General features: G+C 45.5%; 1 protein-coding gene and 1 long non-coding RNA gene across 4 annotated transcripts in view; one reads left to right on the top strand and one right to left on the bottom strand.

Annotated features, from left to right (window-relative positions):
• Positions 1-1,736: 1,736 nt before the first annotated feature.
• LRATD2 (LRAT domain containing 2) lies at positions 1,737-8,821 on the top strand. Of its 3 annotated transcripts, none has more exons than XM_086741269.1 (2): positions 1,737-1,867; positions 2,631-8,821. In XM_086741269.1, exon 2 carries the CDS (start codon positions 2,633-2,635, stop codon positions 3,530-3,532), a length of 900 nt encoding a protein of 299 aa, XP_086597395.1. In that variant the 5' UTR covers positions 1,737-1,867; positions 2,631-2,632; the 3' UTR covers positions 3,533-8,821. The 3 variants fall into 3 exon arrangements, with proteins under 3 accessions (XP_086597395.1, XP_086597393.1, XP_086597392.1); XM_086741267.1 differs by lacking the exon at positions 1,737-1,867 and adding an exon at positions 1,879-2,189; XM_086741266.1 differs by lacking the exon at positions 1,737-1,867 and adding an exon at positions 1,879-2,189 and having other exon boundaries at positions 2,628-8,821.
• An 878-nt stretch (positions 8,822-9,699) lies between these two features.
• The window catches only part of LOC147601858 (uncharacterized), a 47,000-nt gene continuing 34,099 nt past the window's right edge, over positions 9,700-22,600 (bottom strand). The window contains exons 3-4 of the long non-coding RNA XR_015257744.1: positions 18,345-18,456; positions 9,700-10,167 (exon numbers count right to left, since the gene is read on the bottom strand). This is a non-coding gene — a long non-coding RNA (uncharacterized LOC147601858). The remainder of the gene's footprint in view (positions 10,168-18,344; positions 18,457-22,600) is intronic.

Genomic DNA, 22,600 nt, shown 5'->3' with positions numbered 1-22,600 from the left:
CATTGAAAGGAAACTCAAAGAGATCAAAGAGATCAAAGCAGCTGAAAAGGTGCAGAAAATTAAGCACCAGGGTGAGTTGAAGAAGACGGGAAAAAATGAGAGAACAAGATAGAGAGCTGCACATATGTGTGGATGTGCACACACACACGAGTGACTCCTCTGGGCAATACTGAGTTTCTATTTCTGCATGGACACAACTTTCCATACATTGCAGCAGATTCAAAAGGAAACTTGGCCGTCAACATAGGGCTGCCAAACCATCTTAGCCAAGAAACACAACTGCTCCAAAGATAGTAAGGTATGGCGCTGAGACACAGCTTCCAATACAAATGGGAGAACATGGAAAAGTGACTTCTCTGTTCAGCCTAGCTCCTCCTTTTAGGGTACTCTCACCTTTACACAAGCCCATCCTTAATTACTGAAGCAATTTCACCAAGCTCTGACTTTGAGGCAGGGCCCTCTTTTGTCCAACAGCAGCTATAGAGGAGAGAACTGTAGAGTGAAACAGGCAGTGCTGAGAAACAACATCTACATTAAACACATTTTGGAGGTTTACTCAACTAGCCTTGGTCTAGTCCTGCGCCTGGAGTACGTCTACTTCGGCTGAACGTGAAAGGAACGTGTGTGCGCTGTTTGAAACCACACCGGGACGCAAACTGAAGGGGGTGTGTGTTGGGAGTGGGTGTTTGGGAGATTCGTTTCAAAAGCACACCCCGATGTGCTTTTCAGTTCTCTAAAATCCTCCTGTCGACACAGTCACCAAGGTGAATTCAGAACAAAAAGGTCCTGATCCGGCTGCCTGTCACCTGCCACAACCGCCCCACCATCCTGAGCACAGCAGAGCCCGCACCCCCCCCCAGCCCCAGCGGCACCAATTCTCCCCACCCCAAAGGGCAGGTCTAGATTTGAAACCACAGAGGCGTATAATCCGATGGAAACAGTATTCTTCGAGTTCGTGGGCTGTGCCCAGCACCGCGGTGACACTAAATTTGTTCCTTCATTCGCCGTTGTTCAGTGAATCCTCAGAGCAGCCGTGATGCAGCTGGGTTTATAAATTACAAGACAACAGACAAAGAGAATACATGAGACAAAATTAAAGACATTACTCCTAGCTCCCATAAATTATCTCTGCAGTCTATTTTAACAGTGTGGGTTTACCAGTGCATGTTAAAATAGTACGAATAATAAACCCACCTAGCAGACTAACTAGGCATTAATGAAAAAGCAGAATATTGTTTTGTGGTCTCCAAAACACAGAAAGAAAAATATTCCCACCAGTTCTGATAATGCCTTTCCAGGGGGAAAGAATCATAATCCTCTGTATTGAAAAAGAGAGTAATCTCTTGCAGTCGGAAAGAAAATAAATTAATAAAACTAATTACGCGCTGCGCTCACGGAGGAGTCGAAGGCACTATGTCAACCCAGGAGAGCCGGGCTCTCCGATTTTGTTCGCTTTACAACTTCCCTGTTGTTTGCAGCCCCGAGGAGGCACCTCCCGCCCCTCCGACCCCCCCCCCCCCAACGAGTGCTGCGCGGAGGGGGGCTGCGCGGAGTCGGGGCTTCCCCCGCGGGCAACTCCGCACCCCTCGGGGACTCCCGCGGCCCCGCATCGGGGCTCCGCATCGCCTCTCCCAGCCGTCCCGGACAAACTCCGGCTCCCAGTTACTGCCCTCTACCTCCACCAAACTGGCGGGTTGGGCTGCCTCGTGGCACCGCTCCCTTAAAGGGGCCGCGCGTGAGCGTGCGAGTTTGGGTGTGAGTGCGGGTGCAAGGCTCCGCCGAGAGACCTGCGCCCGGCCTCCGCCTGCAAACCAGCCTCGGCGGGGAGGAAAGCGTTTGGCGTGGAGGAGAGAGGAGAGGGAAGAAGGTGCGGGGAGGAGGGAGAAGAAGGAGGTGTGGGGGAAAAAAGGAAAAAAAAAAAAAGAAGAGCTGCCTCTTTAAATGCTGGGGGCTGAGCCCTCGCCGGGGCGTCCGCAGCCGGATCCAGCCTCCCTCCCCTTGGCCGTGCCTCCCCGGCGCTCGCTGCACAGCCCCGAGTGCCGGCAGCGCGGCGCACGGGCGCTGCTGCTGCGCGGGGAGCGAGCGCGGAGCCGCGCCGGGCCGGGGCCATGATCCAGCCGCGCTGCGCGCCCGCCCCCCGTCGCTCGCCCTAGGGCCGCTCCCGGCGCCGCGCAGCCCTTTCCCGCTGGGTAAGTTCGCAGCCGCCCGGAGCCGGGAGAGGGCGCGGGGTTGGGGGCTGGCGGGGGGGGGCGGTGGCGCACTCGGCTCGCAGCCCGGCCCGGATCAGCAGGTGCGGCTGTCGGGGGGCCCAACTCGGACCCTCCAGACCTCCGCCGGCGCTTGTAGCCCCCCTCTAACAGGTGGCTCGGTGCCTGTCCTCCTGCGCCTTCCTCCTCCTCGCTGCCGCCTAACAGGTGGCGGTTCTTCGTCGCCTTCCTCCGTGCAGGTCGGGGGGGGTGGGTCTGCACCCCTCTGAGGGGCTCCCGCAGGGGCCGTGGGGCAGCGGTGAGGGGTGGGCTGCGTGTGGACGGGGGAGGAGCCGTGCCCGGCCAGCCCCGCGGCTCGTCTGGAAGCCGCGCACCCCCGTCCCTGCCTTCATGGCCCCGCTGTCTTGTCTGTCGTTGCAGCAGGCATGGGGAACCAGGTGGAGAAGCTGACCCATCTGAACTACAAGGAAGTTCCGACGGCAGACCCGACAGGTATGGACAGAGATGAAGGGCCCAGGATCGGGGTCTCCTACATCTTTTCGAATGATGATGACGAGCTGGAACAGCAGCAGGATTCGGTGCACGACCTGGGGGGCGAGAACCCTGCCCTGCAGCCCTACGATCCCCAGCTGCAGGAGGTGGAGTGCTCAGTCTATTACCGGGATGAGTGTATTTACCAGAAGAGCTTTTCTGAGGAGGACACGCTGCCAGAGGAGGGTGATGAAGGAGGTGGGGGGCATCTGAGCACCTACACCCCGGAGAACCTGCTGAATAGGTGCAAACCGGGTGACCTGGTGGAGTTTGTGTGCCAGGCCCAGTATCCGCACTGGGTGGTTTATGTCGGGGATTTTCAAGTTGTGCACCTGCATAGGCTGGAGGTGGTGAACAGCTTCCTCACCGATGCCAGCCAGGGCAGGCGGGGCCGCATTGCTAACCGGCTGTACCGCTACAAACCCCTCAGCCCAGCCGTGGTGGTGCGCAACGCCCTGGAGCAGGTGGGTTGCAAGGACCGGGACTTGAGCTGGAGAAACTCTGAGTGTTTTGCTGCCTGGTGCCGGTATGGCAAGCGGGAGTTTAAAATCGGCGGGGAGCTGCGCATAGGCAAGCAGCCCTACCGATTGCAGATCCGGCTGGGTGACAAGCGCAGCCACACGCTGGAGTTTCAGAGCCTGGAGGATCTGATTATGGAGAAGAGGAGAAATGACCAGATTGGTAGGGCTGCTGTGATCCAGGAGCTCTCCAGCCACCTGCAGGCTGCAGAGGAGGAGGAGGAAGAGGAGGAGGAAGACCATCATCATCCAGGTGCTCGGACTGCTGTGGAGTAGCAGCCTCAGCACCACCATACTGCTTAGCCTGGGTGATGGGGATTAAAGCTGAAGGCTGCGAAATTGAGCTGTTATAAGCCCTTTGGGCTGCTTCGGTGCAGCTTCATTCCAGTCACATGTGAAAGGAAGGGGGAAAGCTGATTAAGTGTTTGTGCTTTAGTACTTAACTCCTTCAGTGCTCAATGATAAAACCACTGACTATTTGTAGAGGATAAAACTCAGGGCAATTCTACCCCTCTCTACTCCCACCTCTTTCCCTTCCTCTCTGCCCTCTTCATGCATAGCCTTTCCTTCAACCATCTGCCAGTAGGCCTCACCCTACAAGATGCTAAATGCCTTTGACATCTACTTATCAGCAGAAGTTAAGAGTATTTAATGCTATTAAGAAGGAGCCAACAACTTTCAGGACATGGCCATGTAGCTCTGCGTACACCGTTAGTTTGGTAGCTGAGAAGCATGAGGATACTGTTTTCCCTTCTCCTCCCCTGTTTCCCTTCAGTTGTGGCTCTTGTCGGTATTGCAACAAGCTGCTTGCTTGCCTGGTGCGAGGTTTCTTGGATTGGTAGCCAGCCCCGCGGAAGGTCTAAGGGAGAATTCTCTGCTAATTTTAATGAAATGGGTTTGATGTGCCTGGTGCCCTTAATTGATAGGAACCTGCAGATGGGCTGGGGGACCTCCTCCTTTGCTGTCAGTGGGTGGCTTTGAGAACAGAAGATGTATTTACTGCTGACTGGTCCCAGGGGCAGAGGAAGTTTGCAACCCTGATGAAGGAGTCTGCGTGTTGGTGTGTGCTGGGACTCTTACAGGCAGATACCAAACTATGCCAGTGCACGTTACAGGCTGCCTGCCTTTCCCTAAAGCAAATGGCAGAGCTCCCGGCTGCATCTGTGGCACACATCAAGGCGGTAGAAGCAGGAGTATGCTCATGTGCAGGAGTACGTCCTGAGTAAGGTGTCCTTTGAGAGGGTGGCCTTTTGGCTGGGCGCTCCTGGCCATGAGTGTGTCACGGGTTCTGCAGCACAGTAAACACAGCTGTGATGGGACAGAGCACAGGCTGGGAGGCATCGTGGGCAGGGGGGTTTGGGTGTTCCTTTTTTCCTTTGTTACCGCAAAGCAATTTCCTCCTCATAAACGATTTCATGTTTCCTTTTTTGTTAATTTTTATGGTATGCAGCTGAGCTATAGCGTTAGAGAAAAGGAGAGGCCATGCCTCCAAAGTTGTTGTGCAAGTCCCTGATTAAACAGGAGGGGAGGGGAAGCGCAGTGCTGCCTGCCTTGAATATTCCCTAAACTTGTTTTCAGCTGTTGAACTGGTCTCCCACACAGGCAGCACTGTCGGATCTTTGTCCTGGGATCTGAAGTGTGTGAGCAAACACTGATTTGGAGGCAGTTTCTAACACAAAATTCCTTCCCCTTAAAGCACAATAGTGATGAGGTGAACTTGAAGATAAGCTTGAGTTCATTTAAATAATGAAAACTAACAGTGTGCTGTAAACTTGAAGCATAGTTAATACAGTCGTTTACAGTTATACCACAAATAGCAAAGTACTCCGTGTCCTTTCCACCCCTGAGACGGGAGCAAAGTTTGTCGTTTAAGAAGAGGTAGATACCAGCTTTTGATTAGTTAAGACTATATGAAGCAACTTTGCTGATGTGATCCAATAAATTGTGATGTTGTTTTTTTCTGTCTAAAATACACAGGCTAGGAAAAAGCTCACTTCAGGATGGGAAATAATTTTTAAGGTTATGCAAATACACCATATACTGTTTCCTTAATGACTACCATGCTCTCATTTTGGGCTGTGAAATACCCAAATCCAAAGGAGAGTTTAACACTAAGCTCCCTTAGAATGCTATAGCTCAAGTGTCTATACTAAGTGTTTGGGTTTTTGTGTTGTTTGTTGGTTTGTTGTTTTTCTTTTTCTCCAATATGCAATTGAGTTACACTCAAGTTACTGTGGTTATCAAGCGGATGTGCAACCTTGCTTTGAGAGTATAACTACCCATATCTAACTGTAATAGAGTTAATATGTGGATGTCTGCATACGGGTTTTGTACAACTGCTAGTAACCACAAAAAGCAGAAATGATTACTGAAATAGTCCGAAAAAGAGTGAAGGAGATTCTCTCCGTTGTACTGGCTGATACGAGACAACTGACACTATCTAGACCGTGAGTAAATGTCTGGCTGTGGTTTCTTTCCTACTGAAACCTTGTATATAACAAAGTTAATTTCACTGTGTAATATAGGTATGTAAAATAATATTTTCTTACAGATATTTTTGAAAGTTAAAAAAAAAAATCCCTTCATAACATTGCATTTCAAAGTAAGTTGTTATGCACATTATTTTCCAGCCCTCTGAATGGGTTTATTTTTCATTAGTGATCTAAAGTATATTCTAGGTCATAAAGTATAGAAACTGCTATAAATGTCAAATATTATGTATCTACAGGGTACTAAACAGTAAACTAGTTGTGAAAATACTTTTTCCCTTGTGTCTGAAACATCAGAACTATAACACTTAGCCATTTCTCTGCTTTTAAGATGCCCTGCATAGTCTGGCTTTTTCTATTCTTTTTTTTCACTTTTTGTTTAATAAAAAAAGGACCAAATCTGCTTGGGAATGGAGAGCAAAGCTTCTTTGACCAACTGAAAACGTGTCTTGTGCTGATCTCAGTGCTTCTCTGTACTGGTCATGCCTTTTGGGATAAATTCCCACCCAGGAATAGGGCCTTAGCAAAGAATCCCAGAGCTTGTACTGCCTTGCTGGGACGGAGAGTGAAAGGGGGGAGCTTGCCTCACAGCAAAGCAGTCTGGCGCGCATTCTGCTGTGTTACAAAACCTATCGGCTCCTCTGACACCTGGGATGCAGGTGTTCAGTATTTAAAACATAGATATCTGGAATCTTTAAATTTCTCTATGTTAGGGATTTAATCTGTCTCCTAGCATTCCATTATGTATAGAAGTAGAAGAGAGGGGGAAGCCTGGAATTTTTTTATTTAGTCTGGAAGAGGGCTACCTCTATACAGGAATTTCTTATTCCAGCAGATAAAGATGCAACTGTTGAATCTTTAACAAGCACATCCTTTTTCCCTTTCTGTTGGTTAGGCACTGTCATTTAATAGGTGCCACTAAACACCACTGCAAACGTCTCTAAGCAGTCTGGTTTTAAAGCCACAGACCTGTAATGAGTTGGATGTGAGGGCAGGCATTGCTGTAGAAGTACATCACAACTGCTTAGTTTCTTGTCTTTGCTGTACTTTACTGAATTTCTGTCTGCAGACTAGGCTGAGGTTATTCTAGAGATTGATTTTAAGCAAAAAGATCTCCCAGGAAAACCGACTTTTTTTTTGTGGTTGTGTCTACTTCAAGACTTTTGTGTAAATCACAAAGAGAGGGGAAAAGAATAGATAGAAGTACTTTTCTCTGCAGCTGCTTCTTTAACATGCAGAAATTCAGGTGTGATCCTTCTGCAGAACTTCTGGTTCAGCAAAGGTTTTAAGCCGATACCGAAGTTTGAAGTTGTGAGTAGACCCTACCATGAGCCACATGAAAATCAGTAAGACTATTCATGTGCTTGAAGTTTAGTGTATATTTAGATTTCTTTGTGAATAAGGGCCTGGAATTTCAATCTGAGGTCTCCGGTGGGAGCGTGGAGGCTCTGAGGTTGTGTAATCACTGGTGGCGGAGAAGCAGTGCTGTGAAAGCTGTTTCTCATAGGGCTTCTTGTCCAAACAAAGCTTGTGGAACCCAGCCCAAACTTTGGCCTCGGTTCCCCCATGGAAATCCAGGAGCCGCACTGATTCGGTGGGAGGTGAGAGAGGTGTGTTACATGGGAGTTGTAAACTAAGCTGATGGTCGTGCTACAGACTGCTCTCTGGTATCTTTGTCCTGTCACGCTTGAACTTTCCCTTGTGTTTTTGACGTTTCAAGTTAATAGTATAATTTGTTTTAAAAGCCCTCTGATTGTGCAAACACTTAATCATCTGTATGAATTTATTCATTTGGGCTTACCTACCGCTACTGATGGGGTGACTGCTGTGAATATCATTATGCACATGTTAAGGCTGGTAAAGCTAAGCCCCAGATGTGTAAACGTAGCTCCAGCTAGGAAATGTGGATGAGCAGTCTTATTTCCCTGGAGTATTGGTGTGTTTGATGCAAATAATGTCTTGGAAAAGGTTTTATAGTAAAACCTACAATTATCCCTTGATTGAGTAATTTTAAAAACACAGTTCAGACATTCACCTTCCATAGCAGTGAAGAAGGACATAAACTGAAGGCTATTTTAGGTTATCCCAGATTCTGTGTGAATGCAAAGTATTGATTAGAGCAGCTCACTAGAGCTCACCTGGACAACCTAGTAGGCAGGGAAAATATCCAAAAGCTAATTCAAAACCTGTATTTTCTTAATTGGGAAAATATATTCTTCAGACTGAAGGACTCTAGACTGTGGAAGTAAACTTTAAATTGTTTTGTATAAATGAAGCCCTAGGCAAACTTCTTAAGTTTTGTTCATTTAAAGTCAATGTTCCACTCTCAGTACTAAAGTAGGCAATGTTATGTGATGAATATATTTCAGATTTTGAATGTAATAGTGGCTTTCTTTTTCTCTTTTCCTTTGGTTAAGTTTTACCAAAGGTCTGTCCTTGGGTGTGTGAAGTGTATTGTTGAGTGGTTTCCCACTTGTGCTTTTCTGACAATTAACAGCACCAACCATAATTCTAACAGCCATGTAGGAACAAATATTTTTTGAAAGCAAAATTTTAATTTTATATAACAGATCAGAGACTAGTAACTAAGTAGAGGTAGGAAATACATTGTTTCCAACAGCAGTTTCTATTTGTAAGAAATCTACTGTTAATTGAGTGTGTGTTGACTATTATAAATCAATGGGCAGTGATAAGGACAGGTATACTGTCTAATGGGCTTAGACTTTCAGATCTGACTTTTTTTTTTTCTTTAACTGTGGATCGGAAGAAATCGGGATCATTTCCAACACCAGTGGTGTAGATGAAGCTTTCTTTAAATGCACACTGAAATTCCTGACACTATAACACTTCATGCAATCATCCACAATAACAAGTGTAATCACAAAATGATTTTTTTTTTCACCATGGGCGTTTTCTGTAGTCTGTCTTTTTGTAAGTAAATGTTGAATTGTTAGTGCAAATATCTTCTTTTCCTGAGAAAGAAGTACAGATCATTGATTGTACCATTTCCTTCAAAATGAAGGGCATTGCATAGTAACTAAAAAGAAATAAAAGATTTATAGTATCTTTTACAAACTTTCTTTCTTTTCTTTGTTTTTTGAATGGTGTGTTTTTTCCCCAGCTTTTTGTAAAACTAGTGATTTCTCATGATGGATGCATCAGATACAAAACAATCAATGTTTTCACTGATTTCATATGTCAGGTCAAAATCTGCCTCTTCAGTTGTGTTCTTGCTCCAAAGAGGGAGGAAGAATAATCTCTGTACAAGGCCAGATCATCAGCTGCTTAATAGGCAATAGCTGTATTAAATCCAATGAGGATCTGGTCCATAATTTAATTTTAAAAGTGGAAAATTAATTCAGCAGAAGATCATATAGTATTAGTTGGCACCCGGCCTTCTCTTGTCTGCCAGCAACTGTTAAAGGAACAGATGTAGTGTCTAAGAGAGGGAGAAATGAGAGAACATCAGAACTCACAGGGAGTTTTTGGAAAATCTGTACAACTGTTCAATTTGTGTGATGTTTTATCTCTTGAAGCTTCAGGGATTAAGTGAGATCTATGTTCAACCTGCACCAGCCGCAGGGATGTTTCTTACTGAAGGTGATGAGGGTGGTTCATTGTAGTAAGACATTATATCCGTAGGGTAATGATTCTTAATTCATCAAAGCCTTCCACTGTGTGCACATCCACAATGACAAAAACAGCGATACAACAAACAAATCCTGCTTCTCCCTGAGATCCTGACCAGAAAGAGCAATTTGAATCTCACACAAAAGCACCAAGTCAGCTCAAGCAGGAATACTTTGAGTAAAACTTGAGGAAATTTAGCTGTAACAAGATGAGACTTCTGCTGAAAGTACTGGTGGAGCTCTTCTGTGGGTTGCAGTTGTCCTTGACAGCCTTCTCACAGGTGTGACAGAGTGAGACAAATTCTTCTAACAGGGACAGCAGCTTTTAATGCTCAGGGCCGCAGGTGGGATTTCACCATAACATTTAATTCCTTGCTCTGGCATAGGCTTAGGTGACTTTGAACAAGATGTGTGAGGTACCCAGCTGTGTTCTATATGACTGCGAGTGCACCTGAATTTTCAGGTGTCTGATATTAGATCTGACAAAGGACATGAAGAACCAAAAATGTGAGTTGGGTGCCTGAATCAGTACCTGAAAATCTTTGCTCAGCTGTCACCTAGCACTGGAGGCTGCTAAACACTGAAGCTTGATTTTTTAATTATTTTTTTTTATCCACCCCCCTCTTCTTTATTTACCATATTTATTTACCATAGTATTTCCAGAATCTTGAGGTTCTAGGCCTTTTTCTCACCCAGAAGTTTCTCCAAGTAGATAAAGTAAAACAGCTTGTGACTTCTCTCAGCCTGTGCCCATATGGAAGGAGATCCAGCAAGCAGGATCCTGCCTCACATCCTATTGGTGATAGGAAGGTTGAATCCCTGTCGTCCCCAGGTAGAAGAGTAAATCAATTTTCAATCTTCTTCCATCCTGAAACATCTCTACGTCTCTAGGATGTTGTATAAAGGAAGATTGCCCACCATTAACACTCCCTCAGGTTGTCTTCATAAAGGAAGGCCAATCTAAGTGTTAATTTGCAAGAGTGGTTGCCACTCACTCACTCCTAAGAGCTCTGAACTGCAGCAGAAGGCAGTTCCTGTTAGCCAAGTGTAAGGTGCCCAAGCACTAGAAGGGGGGAGTGGAGAACAGTGGACTTGCAGAATCACAGGAAATCCTTAAGGATGGGAGGAACCTCTGGAGATCCATCTACCCTCCTGCTTAAAGCATAGGCAACTAGAGCAGATTGCTCCAGGCTGCATCCTGCCAGATTTTTAATAACTGTAGTGATGGAGACCGATGAGCTCTCCAAGCAACCTTCCATCTCTTACATGCTTTTCTTTAAATGTCTGAGTTTTGTCAAGAGCTCCCTGATCATCCATGACAACTTTGCTTGACTTCTTGCACATAGGGATGGACCATTCTGGAGCTTGGAGGAGGTGATTGATGAAGATCAACCAGGTGTTATGGACCTCCTCTGCAGGACTGTGTCCATGGGATTCTTCAGAGCAGATCCCTGAGCAGGGCAAAGTCTGCTCTCCTGAAGTCCAGATTGTGATCCTACTATTTGCTTTGTTCCTGCCTCTGAAAATCGTGAACCACACTATCTTGTGGTTACTGCAGCCAAGGCAGCCTGGGACCTTCCCATCACCATCCCCAAATAGTTCTTTCTTGTAAGCTCTCCAGAGAGCATCTCACCTCATTGGCTCCTTCATCCTGTGTCAGAAAGTTGTTATCAATATACTCCATAAACCTCCTGGATTGCTTGTGCCCTGCTGTGTTGCCCCTCCAGCAGATACTGGGGTAGTTCATGTCCCCCATGAGGAGCAAGGCCTCCAAACATGAGGCTTCTTCCACTTGTCCACTGAAGAAGGCTTTATCTACTTCTTTCCAGTCAGACAGTATGTAGCAGCCACCCATTACAATGTTGCCCACATTGGTCTACCTGCTAACCCTGATCCATAAGCCCTCAGCAGCCTTAACACCATGCCTTACCATGCCATCACCATGCAGAGCTCCGCGTCTTCCTGCTGCTTTCATGTAAACATCAAGTTTACCTCCTCACCGTCCTGGTCTGTCCTTTCTTAAGAGCCTGTATCCATTCATTGCAGCTTTCACTTTTGTGGGTTATCCCTCTACATCTCTGTGATCCCCGTGAGATCATAACCCTGCAACTGCACGCAAACCTCCAATTCCTATCATCTCCATGCTGCATGCATTAATGCAGAGGCACTGCAGAGAGGCCCCCAATGTGCTTACTTCCCAGACAGCTTGTCCTACAGAGCTCTCCTATCAAGACTTCCTTATTTCTGTGCATACACTTTGTGTGAGTCCCCTTTAGTCCTCTTCTGCTATTTTTAAGGCCTCTCTTCTCCACATGAATCTGCACCCTTTGCTTGACCACCCAGTTTGCCATTTCTCACTTCATCGTGGGTCTTGATCTCCCTCCTTCATCACTCCTGTGTTAAAGCTCTCCTCACCAAGCTGACCACCTGTTGGCAAAGATATTTTTCCCTACATGGTCAGGTGGATCCCTTCTCTTTCAGCAGTCCTTGAAACTCAAAGAAAGTCCAACAGTCATAGAAGCCAAATATCCCTTTTGCCGACATCAGCTGCACAACCAATCATTGACCAGCAGGATCCATCCAGTCCATCTCAGCAGGATCAAGGAGAAAACCACATGGGCCCCTATGCTCTTGGCCACCAGAGTCACGTAGTCATTTGTGATATGCTCCAGATCTCCCCAGCCATGTCATTGGTGGCCATGTTGAAAAGCAGCAGAGGGTAATAGTCTGAGGGATGGACAAGCCTCAGTAGCCTGTCTACATTCCTGATCTGAGCCCCTAGTGAGCAGCAAACCTCCTCAGACAGCAGGTCAGGTTGGCAGATGGGATCCTGTGTCCCCAACAGCAGGGAGTCGGCCTCTGCTGTCACTCACTGCTCCCTCCTGGTGCTGCCACGTGGCTCAGGCTTACCCGGCTCCGGTGTTTCATCACAGAACTCCCAGCCACTCATCTGCCACCAGGGCACTGAACCTATTCTGTAGTTGCAAGTCTTCAGGAAAAGCAGAAGCCTTCCTCCCATTTCCAAAAGTGACAGGTTTCCAGGCTTCACCATTATGGGAGTGTCTATTTTCCAACCGAATAAGCACAGACTTTGCCTGTCCTTCCTTCAGTACAGCTGGAGGTTCAGGCTTCTCTTGTACCCAGGTCTCAGGATCCCGTCAACCTCCTTTTCATCATCTCTGATGCTGTACAGTCTGCTGACCTCCTGCTGCAGCTCCTTTACTGGGTGATACAGATCCTCCACCAGCACACGCCTACAGACATGGAGCCCGTATTCCCCAGCACAGCAAGAAGCCCCAGGAACTCCTTGCAGCCTGAAACCTGCAGAGCTGCATCCTCCTTGTGCTGGATCAGCCTTGGCTAAGGGCCCAAATCCCCAAGTCATTCTCTTCTACTGACGAAGAAAATAGGATGGGTCGTGATAAAGACATGGGTCGAGATAAAGACAGGGAGTTCACTTACCAGTTGCCATCATGGGCAAAACAGACTTAACTTGGGAGAAAATGTAATTTATTACCAACTAAATTACATTTGTGTGGTGAGAAGCAAAGAAAACTATTAAAACAACACCTTTCCCCCAACACATGCACACCCTTTCCCCCTGCCCACCTTCCCCCCTCCACCCCCGACTCCTCTCCCCGAGAGGCGCAGGGGTGGGATGGGGGCTGCGGTCAGTCCATCCCAGCCCCTCTGGGCCCCTTCTCCCTCCTCACACCTCTCCCTGCTCCAGCGCGGGCCCTTCCCTGGGCTGCAGCCCTGCAGGGACACCCTGCTCCCGCCTGGGCTCTCCAGGGCCGCAGCTCCTGCAGGAAATATCCCCCGGCTGCGGCCTGGGGCCCTCCCCGGGCTGCAGGCTGGCTCTCTGCTCCAGCGGGGTCTCTGCAGGGCTGCAGGGGATCCCTGCTCCGGGCCTGCAGCACCTCCTGCCCTCCTCCTCCTGCGCCCTCGGGGTCCCTCTGCTGCTGCTCCCTCCTCGCCTTCCTCCTCCTCTTCCTCTGCCATCTCATCTCGGGCCCTTTCCCAAACCGGTTTTCCCCCCTCTCCCTGGCACCCCCAGCTTGGCTGAGGGGCTCAGCTGTGTCCTGTGGTGGGGCCGCTGGAGCCAGCTGGGCCTGGCTGGGAATGGGCACCTGGTACACTCCCTGATGATCTTGGTCTGAGGGATGCCTGGATATCACAGGGACAGTTGCTCCAGTGGGTGTGGGGGACCATGCCCTGTGGCATGTCACCACCATTGCTGACGATCTCTATGTTTTTCTCAGCAGAGTTTCTGGCCCCTTTTGTGCAAACTGCTGCATCTGTTGCCCACACACTGCTAGCTGTATGGAGGCCCAGCAGTTACACAGGCCTCTCCCTAACACCTCCTGAAAGGGTGCTGAAACCAGGACACCCTCCTGATCAGAAGGCCGATGGAAATGAAGAACTCGAAGCACCCTTTGCTCAGGAAGAGCTGCCAGAGCTTGTTAGAAGGCTTTGGACCTTGCTAGAAACTCATGGGAAATGGTCAATGAGACTCATTTGTCTCACTCTGGGTCACTAAGGACTGTACTTAGTCCCTGTGTTCGAACCAGAATTTGTTGCTTGTATCAGGTTCATCAACGGAAAATAACTGAGACTGTTAAGAACCAAGATAATTGAGGATCATACAGAAGTCTGGGCTCTCTCTAATTTTTCCTTGCTCCTGGGCATCCTCCGTCCTGCCCTATTCAGGACAAGCATTCTGGGACAAGCTCTGCTCTTTCTGTACAGTAGTTAGTGCAATGAGCTCTCAAGGTGTTTACATAGTATTAATCAAGTCAATCACCAGAGGGCAGAGGAAATGAAATGAGGATGTTCTGGACCATGAAATAGATGACTCACATCCCTGGAAAAGGTTTAATTGAGCAAAACAGGTACACAAGTGTACCTGGCTCACCACAGAAACTGTACAGAGGAAGATGAGCCTCCCGAGAGAAGGGTCAAGGCACCCTGACAGCACATAGAGAAATGTGTGCGGCACTTACATAAATCGTATGTGTGGAGAATAGGCCTCCAAACACAACTCGTCCAGCTCCCATAGCAGGCAACTGGCAGCACTCTCCTTTACGATGCTTCCACCACAGTTGGCCATGTCCAATGGGAAAACGGTGCTTTATGGGGAAACCTCGGCACTGTGTCATTGAGATTCAAAGGTGTGGAAACACCTTTGATGATTTGTTTTTTCCTCTTTGTATTTTCCGAGCTCTTGTCCCTCAGCTCCTCAAGAAAGCAATGCACCTATGAAAAGGATGTGCAGAAGAGGGAAATGTAGAGTTGTGGGGCAGTCTGGTGTGCACACCTGGCCATGGCATTCTGGGCTACAACCTGTCTCCTGAAGCTGGGTTCTTCAGCCCTCACTACAAACTGAAGATATGAGATACCCATGCCCAAGACTCAAATGTTTGCCTGGAAAGTGGTTTCAAACCTCTGCTCTGCCTAATCTAGAGCATGATCTTGATCATAGAATTTTAGGAAACACTATAACCAGCTCTTAGGCATGAAGCCATTCGTATTCTCTGTATCAGTCAATATTTGACCCGTCATATCAAAGCAGAAGAGCACTTCCAGCAGGGAACAAGAGACCTCTGCCTTCAGGTAGCTGGCAGTCTTGCAGTTAATGTTCTCTGGAGGTGAGGGACACCAAGACTTCAGCTCTTTCAGCAATTCTGGATTTTCAGTGATAGGCCTTATCTCTTCCATGTGATATGCACTGCAGCTGTAACTAAGCCAAGGAGACCAAGTCCCATGGTGGACTGTTCAATGTCAGGCTCAAAGGGTCTCTGTAGTGTCTGCTTGAGCTACATTTTCAAGAGGTAAAAGGGCCCACAGCTCCTGGACATGCACACATGCATGCAGGAGGATATTTGGACATGTTGCACCAGATCTTCTAGCCCAAGAAACCTAGGACTTAGCCACTTTAAACATCAGTGGAGCAGACTTTTTTTGGTTTTACTGATATTATCACAAACTACTGATATAATTAAAAGACATATCCAACTATTAACAAAGTAGTTTCTGATTATCCCTAAGGATAAAATAGCCTATTCTTTCCATGCACGGCTCTGCATTTGCCCACCTTCAATAGGTCCTAACGCAGGTTTATGTGTTTACAGCCCTTGTGTGCCCAGATGCATCTCAGATCCTCAAGTCTAATGAGTTCCTATCACATGAATTAATTATACTACAAAGCACAGGAAAGAAAGCCATTAAATCTTAAATTAAGTTATTAAATTAAAATATTACTGCAGAAATTCAATAGCAGCTTGTAGCCTGTGGGAAGTGACTCTGCAGGGAAAAACACCATTTGCAGGTGAGGTGGCACTTGGAGCACCTTATCATATTCATGGGGAGGAGGTGCTGACCCCTGCAGAGAAGCTGCAATTATAATGAGACTCTTATCCAGGAAAAAGCAGTTATTCCAATACATTTGTGATGGAAACCAAGGTACTAAATAAGATGCTAGCAGGATATAAATAATGAAGTGTTGCATGGCCGCGTGTTGGAACCGAGCCACTAAAGCAAGATAATGGCACAGACAAAAGCTTAACTTACATTGCACAGTTCCTATGGGAAAGGGGGTGGGAGGATAATGCCCCATGGAAAGCCGATTCCTCAACTTGTAGTGAGTAACATAACTCTGTAGTCCTGCTTGTCTTTGTTAAAAGCCAGAACAAGCAGAGTTGAATTACCACAGAAGTCTAACCCTAGGTGCAAGGCTAGATTCCAGCTGAATGTGTTCCCAAAGTCTAAACATACAAAGGCCATTTCTGGCTTCACTTAACTAAACCCATGCTGAGAAAGGGAAGAAGCTGCTGAATGCATGGGCCTAGATTCATCAAAGAATTTAATCAGTGTCCCGCTGAAAAGGGATTTGAAGTTATGCATGACTGCTCTGACAGTCTGAGACTATCAAAGTATACATTATTTGATTTTTTTTTTTATGGTGGTTTCCTGTTACCATGCAAAGCATAACTCATATTTCTAATGAAACATTTTAATATAACACAGCTTGTAAGTGTCTCATGATACAGCCTAGTAAAGACACAAGACGGGGTTTTAAAAGGAGTAGTGATTTTTTAACCACTAGCATCAATGCTTTTCAACACAATTCTGCTCTGCCCTTCCCCTCTGCTGCAAAACTTAGAGCAAGAATTCCGAATAGGAACATTGGTCAATTTATACATCACTGTAGAGCAGCATGTTTTGTGACAGGTTTGCTTGAACATCTTTCACTGAGATAAAAGAGTTGCAAAGAAAAATGTCACTATTGTGAATTTCCCCTGTTTTGTAACTCTATATGGCCAGATTTAAAAATTGCTGAAATGCTCTACTGCTTTGTTTAAAGGGCAAAGAATTAAGCAAACTTCTCTGCTGATTTCAACAAAATAAAATAGTCACTAATAATCACCTTTCATTTTAAAGCACATTATTCTATTAACTGGCCTGGCCTTTCACAAGCTAAATCTAAAGCCCAGTGAAATCAAAAGAAGACTTTCCACTGACAGTTGATCGGGGACGTGTTGTGTGTAGCTGATCATTGGTGAACTGCAGTAGAGAAATGAGTGACTGTTTTGAAATCAGATGGCAGCTAATGCCTTATAACTACTCCCAGCAATATTGTATGGTATTCCCCTTATAATAAATTTGGTACATGAAAGCACTGAGCTTCTTGCTAACTGAAAGGCTGAGGTTTTTTGAAGTCTCTGATGAGTGTGTCAGCTTCTCCCTGACCATGGTAAAAAAGGACATCTCTTCACAGCCTGCGTGAGAAACCAGATAGCCCACACAGTGACATTTGTAGACCATAGCTCTCCATAATGAATGTAACATATTTAATGTTCCAATTGTCCCACAATGTGCCAAAATGAGGAACAAAGAGCTGGGGCTGGGAGATGGCCCTGGCCATCAAGTAGCCCCAGCATCCTAGGGACGTCATGGGTTTGATCTTTCTAGGGATCTGCTTAGAAAGGAAAAGTATTCCTTCAGGTCCCACCCAAAGTGCTCCCAGCCACTGGGGAATTAAAATAAACCCTCTGTTCTCCTTTCAGTTATGGCTTTTCCTACATTCATAGCTGATTGCTCTGACCAGCAGTTTTCCTCAGGGAATCGTTACTAGGTGTCCCTTAGCCTACTTTTTCAGTCACTTCCTCTTCCCTGAGCTGATGGTTTCTGTAACGTGAAAAGGTCTATCCACAGGCTTTGCTTTAGCTCAGCATCTTCCACCTTCTTCTCTCAGTGCAACAGCAGGGTTAACTCACAGCTCAGTAGCTCTGACAGAGCTATTGGAACAGTAGCATTGTTGCTGGAATAAAAGCATTATGATAAAAAAAATATTCTTCAAATAAAAAAAAAAGAGATTATCAGAATGTCTCACTATATACACCTTCAACAACTTCTACATGGAGACCAAGAATATTTATTTGCTGTTCTCTAGAGCTCTTTCACTCATAAGAGTCTTGAATCCGCAGCACACAGCCCCTCTTCTGAGTCAAGCCGGTCTTGCTATAAACCTAGTCCTCTCCCTGCCACCTTCTTGAACCACATCACATCAAGATAGGGTATTTCGCCTAGAACTGGAGTTTCTGAAGTCTAGGAAACTGTAATTCCTTTACTGAATATACTTCCTTGTCTGACCCATTAAACTAGGAATGTAATTGGTAGCAGAACCTGCAGGAGATATATAAATTCATAACATTGATGAACAGTCTGTGAAGGCTGCAGATGCCCACAGCATCTGTCCATTAGCCATCTGATAGACCTTGAATAATCCATGGCATTGCAACTGTCACAGGTGCTCCCATGATGAATATTTTTAGCCTTATTTCTTAGAGCTATGAGACTAAGCCACTCCGAGGAGTGGAGCTGCTGTTGTATGTGTGCTCTGCCTGGGATTTCAGCTCTGCTTTTGGGGGAGGGCTAGATGAGGAATCACCACCCAGCACAAGCACTTACCTTGCTCACTGCTGAAGTAGGCACTCTCAGCCTCAGTCTTGCAGATTCCTCCGCACAGATACCATTCCTTGGGCATGGGGATCTGTGCCAGCATCCCACTCCCGCACCCTTCCTGTGTGAAACAGAAATGCTTGTTAGCTGCTGCTCCCTATTCCTGGAATAGACTGTAGTTAAGATGACCATGAAGAACACTTTAAGAGTACTTTTTTTCTCATGATAAATTGTCATTGAGATTATAAACACCTCTTGAGGATACTTGCAGAAATATGCCACAGGGAAACAACAGATGATAACATTGCAAAGCAGCTGTGTCATTTGTCTTAGGATCTTCAAAGCACAAGATGTCCTTCCTTGGCCTTTTGGGCTGCTTTGTTCCAGAAATGGTAAGACATTGAAAAAAAAGTTTTCTGCAACCTTTTGATGGCCTATTCAATAATCTTTTGTTCTTTTCTTAAAGCAGCTGACATATCTCAATGTATTAAACTGGTGAACACTACTTTTGGCCTGGTAATGTGTAACTTTATGTTGCACTAAAAAATATGGGTTTTTTTTCTAATACAAATCAAGAAGCTAACAGAATTTTTGGTGATTTTTGTTGCAGGAGAGTACTTTGTGAGCCTAATGTTAGGCACGCAAATGACACACCTGGTCTGACAAGGTTCTTTATCTATGAAAAAGCACAGACTTCTCTAAGAATGAATCCAGTCACTCAGATGAAGCTCCCTCAAAGCCAGTCTGTCTTTACAGGCTTCAGTCGTAACCGACACCTAGTTTGCTAGTTCTTAACTTCCTGCTCCAATAAAACCTGTTGCTTAGACATGGTGACTTCTTACTCAGGAAAATTTTAACATGATTCTAACATGGTGTCATTTAATGCACTAGGATCACATGTACTCATAAAATCATAAGCAAACTGCAAAAAAAAACCAAAAAACCAAAGACAAAAATAAGGGAAATTAGAGGACAACAACAAGGTTCATAAATGAAGTTTGGCAGGGCTGGATTTTTCTCTCTCTCCCATATAATGAGATCAGAGACCTCCATATTCTCTTCTGAATCAGGGATTTATGCACACAAATGGCCCATGTGTCTTCTAGGTGATTTCTGTTTCCTATTACACCACTCTGCTTCCCTCAAAACAAAATGGAACAATTCTAGCTTGTCTGCTAATTAAGTGTAAAGTTGTCCGAATTTTTTTATTAATACAAATTTTAACGTGCTCGTTGAATGGAATATATTATGCTTCCACTTGCTCCTGAGCTTACCAGACAGATTTTGCTATATTTGTACTGTAATCTCTTCCACTCCTCTACAGATGAGAAGGAAAGGCTCAGCCTATTGCTTATAGAGAACATCGGTTTGTGAAGCATTTTGTGCATCCCCTGAGATTAGTGGAGCTATGAAATTGTATCATTATCATTGCTTGCTGCATTACTGAACCACCAGGCAGGGCCTGAGAGAATATGCATGCATGTTTGTGCAATGACATTTTAAAGCCATGGTTCGCCTTTTCATTTCTTTACTTCCTGCATACTAATCCAGCTCCAAAGTATTCCAGGCTGGTGCCCAGAACCAGAATTTCCTTCTCAATCCTTTTAAACAAGGATTTTTTCAGGTATTTGAGCTATTTCACCCAAGCCCATTATTTACAGAAAGGTGAACTGTTGTTTTTTGCTTAGACACATTTACAACCTCTGAAGAGGGAGGCAGACTTGCAGACTGCTGTGAAGTGATTTGGGTTTCAACCTTTGTCTTCACAGCATGCCTTTGAAAAACAGGCTGCTTGTAGACACAGAATTTGGCTCTGCAAACACTGAAACGTGCATATAAAGATAAAATGCAACAGTGGTAACAGAGTCATGGCTTTGGAGTATCGAGGTCTTACTTAAAAATGTAAGTAGGCCTGTAATTGCTTCAATTTAGGCAAATTTAATTTTTCCACTTTGTTGCAGGAAAAGAAATTTCAGAGGTAAGTAAGCACCAAGCTGATGGGAAATTCATAAGCCTATTAGAGAGGGAAGTGCGCTTGAAAAAAACACCCTTTGATACTCTGCGGAAGTTACTGCTCCTTTGTAAGCCTACTCCTTTAAAAAGTGCTCCTACATCAAAAGTTTCTAAATGAACAATTAAGTGATAAAGCTTCCAACTCAGTGTTTGCTATTGCTCCAGCCCCGCCTCACTGGGATATTGTCCTCGCTGTTGGTCCCTGGAGGCTGCACAGAGAGCTGGGACCAGGAAGGCTGTCGATGCTTGCAGCTCCTGACAGGGTGTGACTGTGCTTTTGGACACAACCCTAAGCAAATAGTGGTGTCAAACTTTTCAGTCCTGCAAGGGAAATCACCGTGATGCAACCAGCCACGCTAGGCTAGGGTAAGAAGGATTAAAGCAAGTCATTTTCCTCTTCCCTGTTTTCCAAATCTGAGCAGAGGGCTCATTCACCCACTCTTCACTCCATCTTTCCCCTGCCATTAGCTTGGCAACCAGAAAAGCAAAGACTTCAGTGCGTTGACATGATGTGGTTGCGGAGGGTGTGAGAGGTTTCAAATCCCTCGTGCGCTTTTGCAGAGCGTGAAGGTTAAAGCAATGTTAACATTTAACGTGTAAGGAAGCAGACTGGGGAAGCACGGTCCCAGCAGCCTGGCAGCTCTGCTGATGTCCTATATATTTCATACAGGCTAATGCTGTGGCAGGCTAGAATGTTGTTTTGAAATATGAAAATAGGGCGATTGATCACATTGTATTATGAAATGTAATTTTAGAAATAATTTCATAAATTTATACAAAACTTGTGGTTCATATTTTTAAACTATAACATTATGTAGCTCCTGAAAAACAAGAACTGTAACGCCAATTAAAGGTGTGTAATGTTAGCAGGGGGAATAGAGCTGTTGAATGAAAAAAAAAAGGAGTTTTGGTATTTTCACAGAAACATGTTTTGAAATTGTGGATGGTTTTGCCTGTGTTTTCAAGAAAGGAAATTACAGTAATTTCCCTGCCGCTCTTAGGACCGTTATTATAGGATACTGCAGTTAAAGCCTTGTGATTTAATAAAGAAGCCCACCTACAAATGGGCTGAAATAGATATTGTAGATTGCAAAGTGTTGTGTTAGAAAAACTGTTTTGCAAATTTGAGGAAAGGATGATGAAACTGAACTGCAAGAATTTAATTTGCCATTCATAGGTCTTTATTCTCTTTTGGCTGCAAATGAGCCATCCTGCTGAGGTGCATGCAAAGAAACAGAGATAGAGAATATGAGTCATTGTCCTTGGTATGTAAAAGCAAAACGAATGAAGTTTGTGATCTGGACATTGATCTCAAGCAACCGTTTTTGTCTTAGATAAATTTTCAAAAGTCTGATATCCTTTTAGGCTCTGAGATAACTGGTACAAACTTCAGTTAACCAACAGGCATTTTTCAAATAAGGGATTTCTGCTCAAGCACTAAAGTACACTTCAGTATCCCTGATGAGGAAATGAAAATACAGCATAGCCAAACACGGGTGATATGTTCTAACAGAGGCCAAATGGAAGCTACCGCTACAAGAAAAGGGCACTTGGAAGATGTGATTATTTATTGATAGCAGCACTCACTATTTCACCTCTTTGTGTCAAAGATTATACAGTGATGTGAACTAAATCCAGTGCAGTCTTGAAGTTGAGATTTTCTTCTTTCTGGTTCCTTGCAGAAGGAGCATCTGCAAATTGGAAAGTGGAATGGAAAGCAAATAAGAGGCAGAGCTGTACACAATTTTGCTTTGAGGAGGCGTCAGGCCTGTCCTCCACAGCAGGCCCGTGGCTTCATGGAAGTGTCACCACAGATAATGTGAGCAGCATTGCGGCATTCATACATAGAAATCATTTATGTTTTGTTGTGAGATCAAGAAGCAATTCCAACAGGGGAGAAATTGGGCTGTCTCAGTTGAGCATTAACAGTTATAAAATTCAACACAATTTACCTGGCTAAAACTCTAAAACTCAACAGAACTGAAACGCTCATCAATAGGTATTTTCAGAAACATGCCGGGTTCTGAATAACAAGCTGAGTGCTATGAATAAGGAGCAGAGAGGTAAGTGCTTTCTTCAGCCTCTTGCAGTGAAATCCTGTGGCTGTAGGTAGCCCTGAGAGATTCTGCCCTTCTTCAGGGACCAGGCAAAGGAGGCAACTAAAACCTCTTATTTTCATGTGTCAATTAGTCACTAAGTGCAATAATGCTTTTCCTGTTCTTTGAAGGAGATGTACTGCTGTAATAGCTTTA

This window comes from Chlamydotis macqueenii, chromosome 2, assembly GCF_036417535.1.
Source record: "Chlamydotis macqueenii isolate bChlMac1 chromosome 2, bChlMac1.mat, whole genome shotgun sequence".
Taxonomy (NCBI): domain Eukaryota; kingdom Metazoa; phylum Chordata; class Aves; order Otidiformes; family Otididae; genus Chlamydotis; species Chlamydotis macqueenii.
Note: the sequence above shows the minus strand (reverse complement) of the source record. Positions and strands in the feature narration are given on the sequence as shown.